The sequence below is a fragment of the Rhopalosiphum maidis genome, chromosome 2 (assembly GCF_003676215.2).
Source record: "Rhopalosiphum maidis isolate BTI-1 chromosome 2, ASM367621v3, whole genome shotgun sequence".
In the NCBI taxonomy this organism is placed as follows: domain Eukaryota; kingdom Metazoa; phylum Arthropoda; class Insecta; order Hemiptera; family Aphididae; genus Rhopalosiphum; species Rhopalosiphum maidis.
Genome location: NC_040878.1, coordinates 37,597,344 through 37,610,878, shown reverse-complemented (window position 1 = coordinate 37,610,878; position 13,535 = coordinate 37,597,344). Strand labels below are relative to the sequence as shown.

At 25.3% G+C, this 13,535-nt stretch overlaps 1 protein-coding gene across 2 annotated transcripts in view; it reads right to left on the bottom strand.

Annotated features, from left to right (window-relative positions):
- The window catches only part of LOC113551320 (kinesin-like protein KIF19), a 47,368-nt gene extending 38,634 nt beyond the window's left edge, over positions 1-8,734 (bottom strand). For both annotated transcript variants that reach the window (XM_026953498.1, XM_026953499.1), the window contains exons 1-2: positions 8,326-8,734; positions 5,738-5,806 (exon numbers count right to left, since the gene is read on the bottom strand). In XM_026953498.1, coding sequence (XP_026809299.1) covers positions 5,738-5,806; positions 8,326-8,436 — 180 coding nt within the window. In that variant the 5' untranslated portion in view covers positions 8,437-8,734. The remainder of the gene's footprint in view (positions 1-5,737; positions 5,807-8,325) is intronic.
- Between the last annotated feature and the right edge of the window lie 4,801 nt (positions 8,735-13,535).

Here is a 13,535-nt window from a genome sequence, read left to right as displayed (position 1 = left end):
AAATAACAAATGATACTAAATGATTTATATTCAGCCTATAGGCAAACATAATAATATGGTGTAAAGTGTACACAATACCATCATATTATATAGGTTTGTGTTTTGTATGATTATAAAGATTTATTAGGACTGTAAGTACATTTGATTTATTACTATTATAATTTGTATTCAAAATTTACAATGGATTTATTCTCAAAAAAATTGTGATACACTTCAATAAAAAGGTTTACACTTGAAAAGTATAAATTTTACATATAATAATACACCATCATCCATGCAAACCAATATTTTTTCTATTCGTTTAGAATTAAAAAAATGTTTCCCTCTTTATCGTGATTTTATAGAAATATATGTTAATAATAAAGGTAGAAGTGAATACAGTTTTTAAATAGATAAGATTACTAGTTAGATACTTAGATGATTATACATGTGAATATAGTTCATAAATAGTTATTATTAAGTTGCTAAATGTTTTTGTATTTAACTATTCGTTAGTTGTTACCTACAATTTAATTACGATTCTACAAGTCATTAATTTATCATAAATCCTCCAAAAGAATGTATAATGATCTACTGATCTAATCAAACTTCCACAATAAATTATCATATAATTAGCGAACTACTATATAGGCATGATATAATTTTTTTTATTATTATTACAAATCGGATTTATTTAAATGGTATTTGTACATAACGCTCGAATTAATAAAAAAAATATTTATTAAAATATAATTTATTACATTTTTATTCCATTGATGGCTATTATGAATAGTGAAACATATAAAAGCTTAAAAAAATTTGTAGGTAGTATACATTAGTCACTCAATGGCCAACTTGTATCATTAAATTACACGATTGAATCAAATTTTCACTCCTTTTATACGTTTTTATTACCTACTTTTTTTAATACAATCGTATCATATTTGATTTTTATTGTTATTTACTGCATTTTTTAAATTTTGGTAATCACAACAATTAAATTTAATAGTATTATAAAAAACTACTGTACCCTTTAAACTGTCTTTTTAAAGTTATTATTATTATTATGATCCAAAAGCATTTAAAAAGAACCAATTTGTGATTAATGAAAATAATATATAAAAACTAAATGAAATAAATACTATAATGCAATACTAGTTATCAATCAAATGCACGTATTTAACATTCAAATGTCAAATATAAAATACTATACCAGCAATGAATATTGATAAATATTTATAATAAGCCACTAAATCCCACCACATATTTATTAATTTGTTTAATGAATGAACAGCTTAAAACATTAAAGAATTATCTTAATTTTAAATGTTTTCAAATTATTTGTATTATTTAAGTATTAAACACTAGCATGAAACGTATATTTGTTTCAAGTTAATTAAATCTATAACGAAAGAAAGTTATAAGTACATACATTTTTAATTATATTATAACTTTAATATCATACATTTATAACATAATGTGTTCCAGAGAGTCTATTTCATTTTAGATGAATAATTTTTCATGTAAATTGGTTTTGGAATTCTGTGAAGGCATTAATAAAATATAATCAAAAAATAAATGATCTTTTGACTTTCTAGCAATCTAGATAATCTAGTATGTCAATAATTTTGAAATGTACCCACTACCTATAATAATACTGTTAGATTTTACTATAAAATAATATTTATTTTTATTTGACACATTTTTTTTAATATACTATTATATACATATAGTAATAACTATATTTTCTTATATCATTAAAAATAAATCAATATTTTATGTGCCGTGTATAACCCTGATAGCTAGTGGGTTAATCCTAGAACGACTACCTAATAGCATAACTGCACAACATATAATAATAATGATAAAATGATAACTTGTGACGTGTTTTTATAATTTTTACATCAGTATAACTTTATCCTTCACATTTTTGTTGATTTCGTAATTTAAAAAAAATGTAATTTGTTTAAATTTGGTAAAATTAAAATAATAATAATTATTATTAACTATTATTGGGATTAATTATCTAAAAAAGGGTTCATCATATTTTTATTTTAACACTTACGGTAACTGAAAAATACGACAAATAAATAGAAAAATTAGAAACGATTATTATTTTTTAGATACTTTTGTTTATAATTGTTATTTTAATAAAAACATCTTTTTTAAAGTTAAATTTATAACTTTACTTAAAAACCTGATTATGTTGTAAAAGTATGTAGTTGTAAATTTCAGAAAAAAATACGTAAACCAATGAATATAATCGTATAATAAACCTTCAAAAATATGTATAGTTAACCCTAAAAAGTAGGTCACCAAGAATATTTTCAATTGAGGTAATAAAATTAGCACTACCCTAAATAGGGTAAGAATGGCTAAAAATCTAATCAAAATGGATTCAGGTCAGTTCTTGATTACAATGGTAAAATAGTTGCATGACTAGTAAAATTTAAACACCATATTATACAGGTACTTCAAAAAGTCCTATGGTATAGTGTATACAGTATACATGTAAACCGTCTCGCTGACCTGCGTCCTCACAATAAATAAAAATGATTTTATTATCATGAATAGATTTTAGTTACTAATAATAATATGTCTAACAGATATAAGTTTATTTGAGTAATCTTATGAAATATGATACGGACAAAGTTTTGGGGATTTGAGACTACCACTTGACTTTTTAACGAACAAAATATAATTAGTTATTTAAAAAAAAAATAAAGTATGGTAGTCAGTAAGAAAAATATTTATTTTGTAATCAAGACCTTAAATAAATTAACACACTTAAATTTATTGAAACATTCAAATATTTTCCAAGGGTGACACTAAAACTTTAATTATATTACATATCGTTGCCTGTTAGATTATTCACGTTATAAATCAAATGTAATACCTGCAATTAATATACGATAAGGCTTGTTATTTTATTTAATACCTATACTTAAAAGTTAAAATATTCTAGTTACCTGTTCAAATAAATGAAAAGTATGAGCTTTTTTATTAAAATAACAATTGAGTTATGTTAGTGCCTACTAGCTACTGATTACTCAAATTAATATTATATATTTAGTATTTAATATGCACGAAACCACAAAAATTATGTTTCTTAACTTTTGTTTGCTTAAAAAATGATTATAAATTAACTAGGAATTGCTAAAGTTAAGAAGGTATAATATACTCGTAATAAAAAAATAACATTGTGGATAATAGTTGATAAAAACAGAATAAACGGTTTTAAAATTAATATAATATAGTATTTTGATTTTGATTTATAGCTAATAAGTAATATCTATAACAATAACTGTGATAATAATTATTATCATTATGATTGTTGTTTACAAATTTTAAGTATCTACTCTACTATAAAAATTGTACAGGTGAGGTGGCCATCAATGTAAATAGGATATAATTGTTTTTTTTTTTTTTTACCTATCTAAGGTCATTGAAAATCAAAGTCAAAAATTATTTATTTTTGAGATAGGTAAACTGTTACACATTATATGTAGAAAACTCAAAATAAGTATAAATTACTTCTTATAATATTTTCATATTTGATACGTATTTGTAATAAATTATTTGTAGATTAATTAATGTTCAACAATAAATACATATTGGAATTAATATAATATATTTTAATGATGGCATAAGATGTTCATTTATAATGAAATAATATGATTATATTTTTAACAATAGGGTTTTCAATAATAATTATGATACAATTTAATTAAGATATTTACGATAAATATTGAAACATTCAATCTTTAATAAATATTTTAAACACAATTTAGCATATGCATAGTATTAGGTTAGATACCTTTTAACAAGATGAGGATATATATAATTTATGTATATTAAGAGTATAATAATATTATGATTGATAAGTGATAATACGGACGATGGACCCCTTAATTATAGAATTATGATGGTAGATATTTTATATAGTAAAAATAACTAGATATATTATATTTTATAGTCTATCAATATGTCACACTATGTCAAACGCAAATTATAACGTTCTCAAAATTATGTATAACATGCATAGAGAATATTTATTTTTACTATAATATAGTATCAAATCATTTCATCGTTAATATTTAATGGTTGAATTTAAATTGTTTTTATTATACACAAGTATTTATTGTGTTTATAGATAATTGATTGAGATAATATTCACAGTACTTCAATATAACTATGAAAAAAATCAAATAAAAATATTTATCAATTCTAATATAATAGTTGTTGAACGATTGAATGATCTTGCATTAAATAGTAGGATATTCAAATTGAAAAAAAATTATTTAAATAGAAAGTAATTTAATAAATATCTTCATTATTCAATTTTGTAATGTTTATTTCAATAAATAAGATTTTAACATAGATTGGTATAATCGGCATAAATTAAAGTAATAAATATTTTACTAAAACTATAATAAATATACGATATATTATCTACTGGCTACTTTTATTTCAAGTCAATTTTAATTTCATTATAACTCACGGTTTTTCTACTAGTTCATGAACTTATTTATATTAACCTAGTCATTGATGTTATTATAGTACAAACTACAAAGGACTCATTACATTTAAGTAGCTATCTAGTGACTAGATTCTAGTCAATGTGTTTAGTATACATTTTTATTGATTTTAATTTATTTACATTTTCATTACTTAAAAAAATTAGAACTGTCATTTTACATTATAAATATTTTTGAGTAAAAGAATAATCTCTACTTATTTCTTTTAAAATGTATTGATAAACGATATTAATTTCAGCATATTAAAAGTATTTATGCCCTTTGGGGAATTATTCTTCATGGCATCTCCAAATGAAGTAATTAATACCCGAACCTAAGAAGGCCATAATATACCAATTGTAAAGCTTATAATAAAAGATTATAATACACCTGCAAGCTATTTAATAACGGTAATCCTGCTTATATTACCTATAATCTTTGTTCAACTTCACGTCTATCTAATATTGTGTTTCCAAATAGCTAATAGGTATCTATTATACATGGAAATTACAACTAGGAAAGTATCTGGTTTAATTACAAAAAATGTTATACATTTAATGAAATAAGTAACAGCAGCAAGTATCCAGATAGTTCGTGGAGTCTGTACCCCCTCCCCCGAAATAAAATTATTTTAAAAATTAAAAATAAATGGTTATGTATATCAATTGTAAAAAAATAAAAATAAAATTCAAAATTATTTAGACCCCCTCCTCAAAAAAAGAAACTAAATCTTGCTAGGTGCCTGAATAATATAATATAATATATGAATAACTCAACAGTAAAGATACACAAAAACACAAAACATATTATGTTATTTTCAATCTTTTACATCTAATTAAACATAAAACTTATAAGAAATTTAAAATTAAATTTATACATTGATAATTATGTTTTGAAAGTAAACTAAAAAAAGAGAACTAATTCATCACATTTGCGCTCCTCAAATCAATCATTAATATTTATAGATAGTGGTTTTTTTTTTCAAATATTACATTTTATAATTCTATATTTTTGCCTCTTGTTCTTAGTTTAAAGGATATAGTGACATAAAATAATATTATCAAAATAATTTTAAATTATAATTATTAATATTTATGCTATTTTTATTCCGATAGGGATATGATTTAATGTGTAACCTATGCAAATACTAAATACTGTCTAATTACATATCACCTCGTAAACATTAGGCCCCGGATCATAAATTAATATTTTTATAGTGATTACACGATTAAATAGCTTACCTTGGAATCAACCACGTATAAGCTTCTACCCGTTTCATTTGTTGATAACGGTCTTATTCTCACAGCCACCTGGAACAGTATATTAACTTTAAATTTGAAAAATATATACCTAGACTTGTTTTTCTAATCATCATAATACGTGACTACGAATTATAGTATGTTAAAATGCAATGTTGGTAGTTATAGACTCAAGAAATGAACAATTTTCATTCGTGAGATGATTTAAATAGACGAAAAAAATAAAAACATTAAGAACTAGAATTATAAAAATATATCGAGTAGATAATTTATTTTATCGTAGGAACACAAAAAAACCGGTCGTAAAATTAGAATTTAAAATGTAATTTATTCATATTATAATAATTATTTATTAATCACTAAAATATAGGTATAATATATATGTACCTGAATTTGACATAATAGCGAATTCATTGTATATTTAAAAAAAATTGATATCGTATGATATTACATATTATTATACATTTAAAAATCGTCTATATATGCAAAGAAAAATTCTAAAATATAAAAATATGCTGTACGTATCAAATAATGGCAAAATATGCAAATATATGCAAAATAAAACTTTGTATTTCAGATCTATTGACTATAATTCAAACTTATAGCTTATCTTAGCTACTTTTTGGACTGTTGGTAAAAAACATATAAATGCATATAAATCCGGGCCCTAGACATAATATATGTATCAGATCATAAAAATTAATACATATTATTGTTATTCATTATTTAGCGTATTCACTGCTCACTAAATAATAATTTGAACAATTATTTTAATGAAAAATATAATCCATAATTGTTTTTAAATTCAATTATTTAAATAAATTATAATATATTCTAATATATTACTTAATTCAATTTAATTATTAAACGGCCATTAAAAATCGTAAGTGGTTACTAGCATATTTTATATATGTGTGTGTGTGTGTGTGTGTGTGATTAATAATTTGAAATTGAAATTTTATTTATTTACTATTTTCTAGAGTTGATATTGTTAATAAGTATAGTAACTACCAGTTGATACCAGCTACACTAACCACTATTATAATAGGTAGTTATTTAATACGTGTTTGTTCTTTCTTATACATATTAATACAACATTTACCTACTTAATCTATAGCATATTTTAGTTATTCAGAAACCTTTTTTTATGAACGGGTATCATATTTAGTAGGAATTTAAGTCTTTGATCTTGTTTAGATTATACATTGTTGTTTGTAATAAATTCATAATAGTATAAAAGGTACATAATACAACATTAATTTATATTTATGTGAATTCGTGTTGCACCACGCAATTTATATAAACGTGTAGTTATTAAAATGAAAATAAAATTTTATAATTTTTAACTTCGAATGTGTTAAATGTACAAATAATACTAGTATTTTAATCCAATTTGTTGAAAAAAACCAGTAATATCAGTGATTTTTTTAAAATTTAAAACGCTACGTTCAAAAATCTAAATTTTAGCAGACTATTTGAAACGTCGTTTAGTAATTCGGTAAATATACGTTTTATAAATCACAAATAAAAATTGTTCTGTTATACTCCATCATTCAGAATGTATAAAAAGACACATACTCACACCCACAGATGACACATGTATATAATATAGTTGTTTTTCATATTTTGATCGCACAAGGATATTACAGCATACACGCCACTTCTAGTATTTAAGTATTTTTTTATCAATTTAAATACAACTCATACGAAATTAAATGCAAAATTGTATATTTTTTTTTTTATTTTTATTTATTTTATGGGCTGGAATTAATTATTAATTTTCAAATATTTAGTTTACATGCTGAATACAATTGATACTTAAAATACATATTAGGTATCCCTCAGAATTTTGAGACAAAATTAGAAATACTTACTTAGAAATAAGCCCTGAAGCTTACATGTTATAGAAAAATACCACTAATACCAGTCGTGGTAGTACCTACTAATTTGAACGTGCGCAGTCACATAAAATATCGTTAGAACCAAATTAAACGCAGTCGAATTATATGGGGACCAATTTGGACGTATATCCGCTATTAAATCCATCACATGGTAATTCGTGGCTCATGTACCTATACAAATATCGCCACAACTTAAAATGTAAATTTTGAGAAAAATTGATTTTAAGTTTTTATTATATGTATTATAAAAAGTTTTTGTTAACGTATTCAAAATTAAAAGCTTAAATAGATTCTCACAAACATACCTACTTTAGAATATAAAATTTTCAAATACTAGAAAACTCTCTAGAACCCAATAATTTAGACTTGTGACGTTTATCAAATAAATGTAGAACTATTTTATTGCAATACGTATGGCTGTATCTAGTACACATATTATTGTTTTTAAAAACACCATAAGTCTATTCACAGTGTTCGGATACTAAAATATGGCAGTATTGATTCAATTCTGTATTTCGTTGCAATATAAGTACACAAACAATTATGAAATGCAGTACTTCCGTTACTCTAAATGTTTTTATTTGGTATTCGACATATTGTACAAAAATTAGTTTCCATAACTAACAACTATATACGTAGAGTTCTACGAACAACAATTATTGGCATTACCATGAGTTTTTCTTCGACGGCCGTCGATTCCTCCTGCCGGAATTCCGGCGCGGAAGACACCGTGTACGGTGAGCCGTGAAGGTTCTGCATCTGCACCGTGGACGGCGACATGACTTAATGTTATAGGTACGTGTACCTACATAGTATTGGCATAATAATCGATGTATTATTATCGGAAACGGTCGTAAATATCACGTCATAATATAAACCTATGATATTATGTCACAACGGCGAGGCGCGTATAATATAGTCGCGCCACGTGATGGCGACGGTCCTCGGGAAAACCGGGGCGACGTACCCCCATCATGGCGGTGTCACGGATGCTCGTCTAAATATTATAAATAGTTATAACGATAACTGCGACATTATCGGAATGATGTTAATATATTAGTATGATAATATAATATTATAAATGGTAGCGCACATAGCAGCATTTGTAGTGTGTGGCGCGGCAGCGTCGGCGTCCAAACTGCAAGCGGATATAATAATATACGCGAAAAGTCGTGACGATTTTTCGCCTTGCGCCGTGGTAGCCACTGGCAACTGCGCCATACATACAAATCGCGTTCACCTATATATATATATATGTATTATTATTGTCATTATTATAAGATATACTTACATATATATACATATTACGTCTCGCGATATTACGACGTACGTTATTGTTACAAACCGGACATGTAAAACTCCCCTTCCTCCCCCCAAACACAGACCTTTTCATGTTATTTACTAATTTTAAGCAAATCAAAATCGAGAAAATTTATGTGCCGCATGTTCTGCTGGAAAACGCACACGTGCAACAATTTGTGACTTTCGATAAATTTTCTTTGGGATTTTTTTTTAGTCAAAAATGACATACATGTTTTGTTAAAACATGTATATCATTTGTAAGCGTTAAACGCATGTATATAGCTATTATTTATTCCCTACCTTAACTATTGATTATTTTAATGTAACTTCAAAAAAACAATTGTTTTATACCGTTTATCACTGAACTCCAAAAATACAATTTTTTTTTAAGAGTTGTTGATTCTAGATTACAAAATACTTACATTAAAATATATGTATAGTTCACTGTGCAGTTACTCTAGAATTAGAACAGCATATATTTACCACCAAACTTTTATACAATACAGTATACGTACATGAAAACATGTATTATTTGCAATTAGTCTTTGTAATAACCTACTGGTTTAATTGTTTAGCATAATATTATATAATATTATCATTTACCATTTTCATTCATACATCTAAGACATGATTCAATATTATCATTACCTATTCGTAATGTACCACTAATAATTAAAATTCTTTTTGTTGGATATTTGGAATCGAACTCAGTAATTTTAAAACGAATATAAATATATTAATAAAAACTAAAAAGTGTACGATATATCGATTTCAAAATATTATTATATAATTTTAATAAACTTCATTAAATAAGTTAAAAGAGGACTAAATATTTTAAAGACATCCTTTTTTTTTTGAAAGTGTTACATTGTTTTATTGTTATATTATATTTTTATTTTTTTATTTATGACAACAATATTATTGTTATTATTCAATCGAGTTCGTTCAACTTGGTTCGTATTTTCTATCACACCAGTTATTTTGCATTACATGTATATATCGGTTATCGGTACATCACTTTTTTTAAACAATAATAACAATAATTGGAAGAAGAGAATGGGCATATAAAAATTTGTTTCATTCTTCAGCTTTAAGGATGGTTCTGGTAATAAATTAAATCTAATTGGTATTTTATAGGAAATTCTCAATTTCCAGTACAGTAGTTTTTTTTAATACCCATAACAAAATATTATAGCGAATCTACGCTGAAGTGGCAAGACAAATATTATATTTATTTTATAATCTAATAAAATATTTGTTGATAAATGTTATGTTAGTTGACGGTAATATTTTATTCATATCTAAAATGTTAACCTACTTACGAATAGGTTTACTTGTCAAGACAACCCTACTCAAGAGTTTGTGGTTTTAGCCTATACCATACTTTGATATTCACAATAAACAACTCGTTGTTATTCTATTCTAAGACTTTAGTTAGGTACCAACTATACATAGTCGATAAAAGACTTATTGTCGTAAAAGAGTATTAAATATACCTAAGTTATTTTTTTTTAATATTTTGAACCTTTAGAGTTCAATTCTGATAATGATGTTATTTTTTAGAAATTAGCACTTTAATAATAAAATATTAGTATAAAAACAAATTATACGTAAAATGTTTTTATTCGGCATTAGATTATTTTCAAGTAGTTGAGTTGGTAACTATTTAGATTCTTGCAACTTGTTTCGAATGTACTTAATGGTTACTTATGAAACTGATGAATATTATTAGTAGTTAGTACCTAGATATTATAAAAAAATGTAACAACTTGCATATATTTGGTCGCATTAATTATTAATATTAGCATGACAAGTTATTCCGGTTTCAACGGTAAATGTTTGTTATTCCAGCCAAAAATTTAAAAACGATCTCAATTTTTAAAATTAATATTATTTATAAATTATAATAGATTATAAATCACATACGGTATATATATATATATATATATAATATATAATAACTAGGTACTTATAATATTAGGTCTATTATATTTGTGGTGTTCATATTGTCATTATTAAAAAATAATTGAGATACCTAATCAATCTTGCAGGCTTATACTTATGTAATTTGTACCTATATAGGTATGTAAGCTAATTTATAAGTTAATACCTATAACAACTCATTTATCTATCAATTTTATTATTATTTTTTATTCCGAAAAATATAATTCAACGATTCATATTAAAGGATACATTACATAAATATATACTATAAATTATAATATAATATACAAAATTATATTTCAACAAGTTTTAACAAAATATTTTTCTTAATTCTATTAGCAGAGCAGCAGTTCTCAACCTATAGGCTGCGGGTAGCGTGAAACTAAGTCATCGACCATAATATAATATAATACAATAAATGCAATGAACCTATCCAATTTTATTCTATATATTGACTCTCTCGTAGGGGAAAAGCAATGTCAAGAATCTCATTAAATTGTTTAATTTGTAATTGGGTTCAATAAAGTTTTTTCTTAATAAAAAATTATTTTTTAAATATTTATTTAGGTATATTTCTATGTAGGTGTGTTATTAGTGGACCTCAAAGATTTTTTACAACATTTGTGATCAGTTCAACTAAAAAAATAAAGAACCGTTGTATTGGGGGATTACTTTTTTATTAAAAATTTTTTTTTTATTCCATACCTATTGTATTTTAACCCTTGACCCTGCTTGTATTATTCATAATTCAGTACCTACTATTATGGATTTTTAAGAGCTACAATTTCAATTTTTCCGGTCGTCTGTTGTGTTAAATATTTTAATGCTATTATGCTAAATACATTGTTATAAGTGAAAATTAATTTATTCATTTAATGGTCATTTCAACTTCTTCTGTAGAGGGTCGTTTTTGATAAAATCTGAAAAAGTTGAAAATAAAATACTATTCACGACATAAATATTTTGTTACTAAAAAAGATCGTGTAAACATGGCAGTATAATATACAGCTATGTGGCTTTATGTTTATTTATACATCAATAAAATAATAATTTCAAACATTTTTTTTCGTTGTATTGAAAAAATAAATATAATTTAATTATATTACTATATTTTATTTGATAATAATATTTCTTAACATAAAAATATCTTTTAAACGTTTTTATTTGATTATTTAAAGTATAAAATAAATTATTTTTCAAAAAGCGATATTAGAACACAGGTACGTATTAGTAATAAAAAAAACAACAACTATAAAGTTAAAATTACGAAAGTGTATTAGTGTATTACTAACGTTATCTGTTGTTTTGCATTTACTGAGTTTAAATCAGTAGACGTACATTACATTATGCATATCATAATAGATAGGTATTAGGTATATATCGTTATTTTTTACTGCAGTGGATGCAAATATAAGCCATAAGGTATGACTAGGTATTTTAATTTTGAACGTTAGAACGCTTATTATTGTCGATCGGTATTGTATTGGGATAACCGCAAAACGTTCAAAAAGCATTTCGAGTATAATATAAATACAATATGACCAAAAATTAAAATATTTTTTACATATAATAAATGTTTAATTGCATTATGAATTATAACAGTTAAATATCACCGATACGGCAAGGGAAAAATGGTACTTGGGCGTTGACGCGTATAGTCGTAATATGGGCGAAATACGGCGTGTCTGCGGATCGACGAAGAAAAAATAAGAAAAATACGCGTAGTCCACAACCTTCCACGGGCTCAAGGTTAATGTCTCGAAGTCTCCACCCAAAAACCGGTTTCGTCGGCGACGCGCGAGCATTGTCCGCCCGCAGAGCTTTTATACGCAACACACAATATAATAATAATAATAGTAACAATAATATGTGAAAAAGAGTCGGACGAAAAAAAAAAATAAAATAATAATTAGATGGATAAATGTGATCACTGTACACGCGGATACCTCGTACGACACAATATTATTATACAGCTCGGCGTATACAACTCGATAGGTACGTCGTACACAATGTAATATTATCATGTACACACACGGTGAATACAATATGTACACGTTATACGGGATATTCGCTGAGGATATCTATCTAATATGCTATACACAAGTGTATATCATAAGTATCATGTGTACTAAAATATATTATGTATAGTGACACCGGTCGTTCAACCGATACCCGCCCCGGTGAAGTCTGCTGCTTCGGGTGTTTGTATCAAATTAGGTACCAATATACTTAATTAAGGTTGAAGTACTACAATGCCGGTGCGTATAGCCAAGTCCTGTCTCCGCGGGAAATCTTGCTCCGGAGGTACGCGCGCGCGCGCTGGATTTCATCTATCCCGCCAGACCTTTCTTTATTAGTGGAAAACGTATATGTACAGTAAAACTCCATTAACCGTCTTCAGATGGGAACAAGAGAGTGACGAATTATTGAATTAAACGGAAACATTTCATTTTTATATTATTACATCTATATTTGTTTTAATATTATACGTATCAGTATATATTATACGATAATAAATGTAAATGATTTAGAAAAATTCATTATTATTTAGTTTGTTTATACGAATTCCGCGGAGCTTTTTTCATAGATATATAAGTTTTTTTTATTTTTCTACAAGTACGTGTATACGGGCG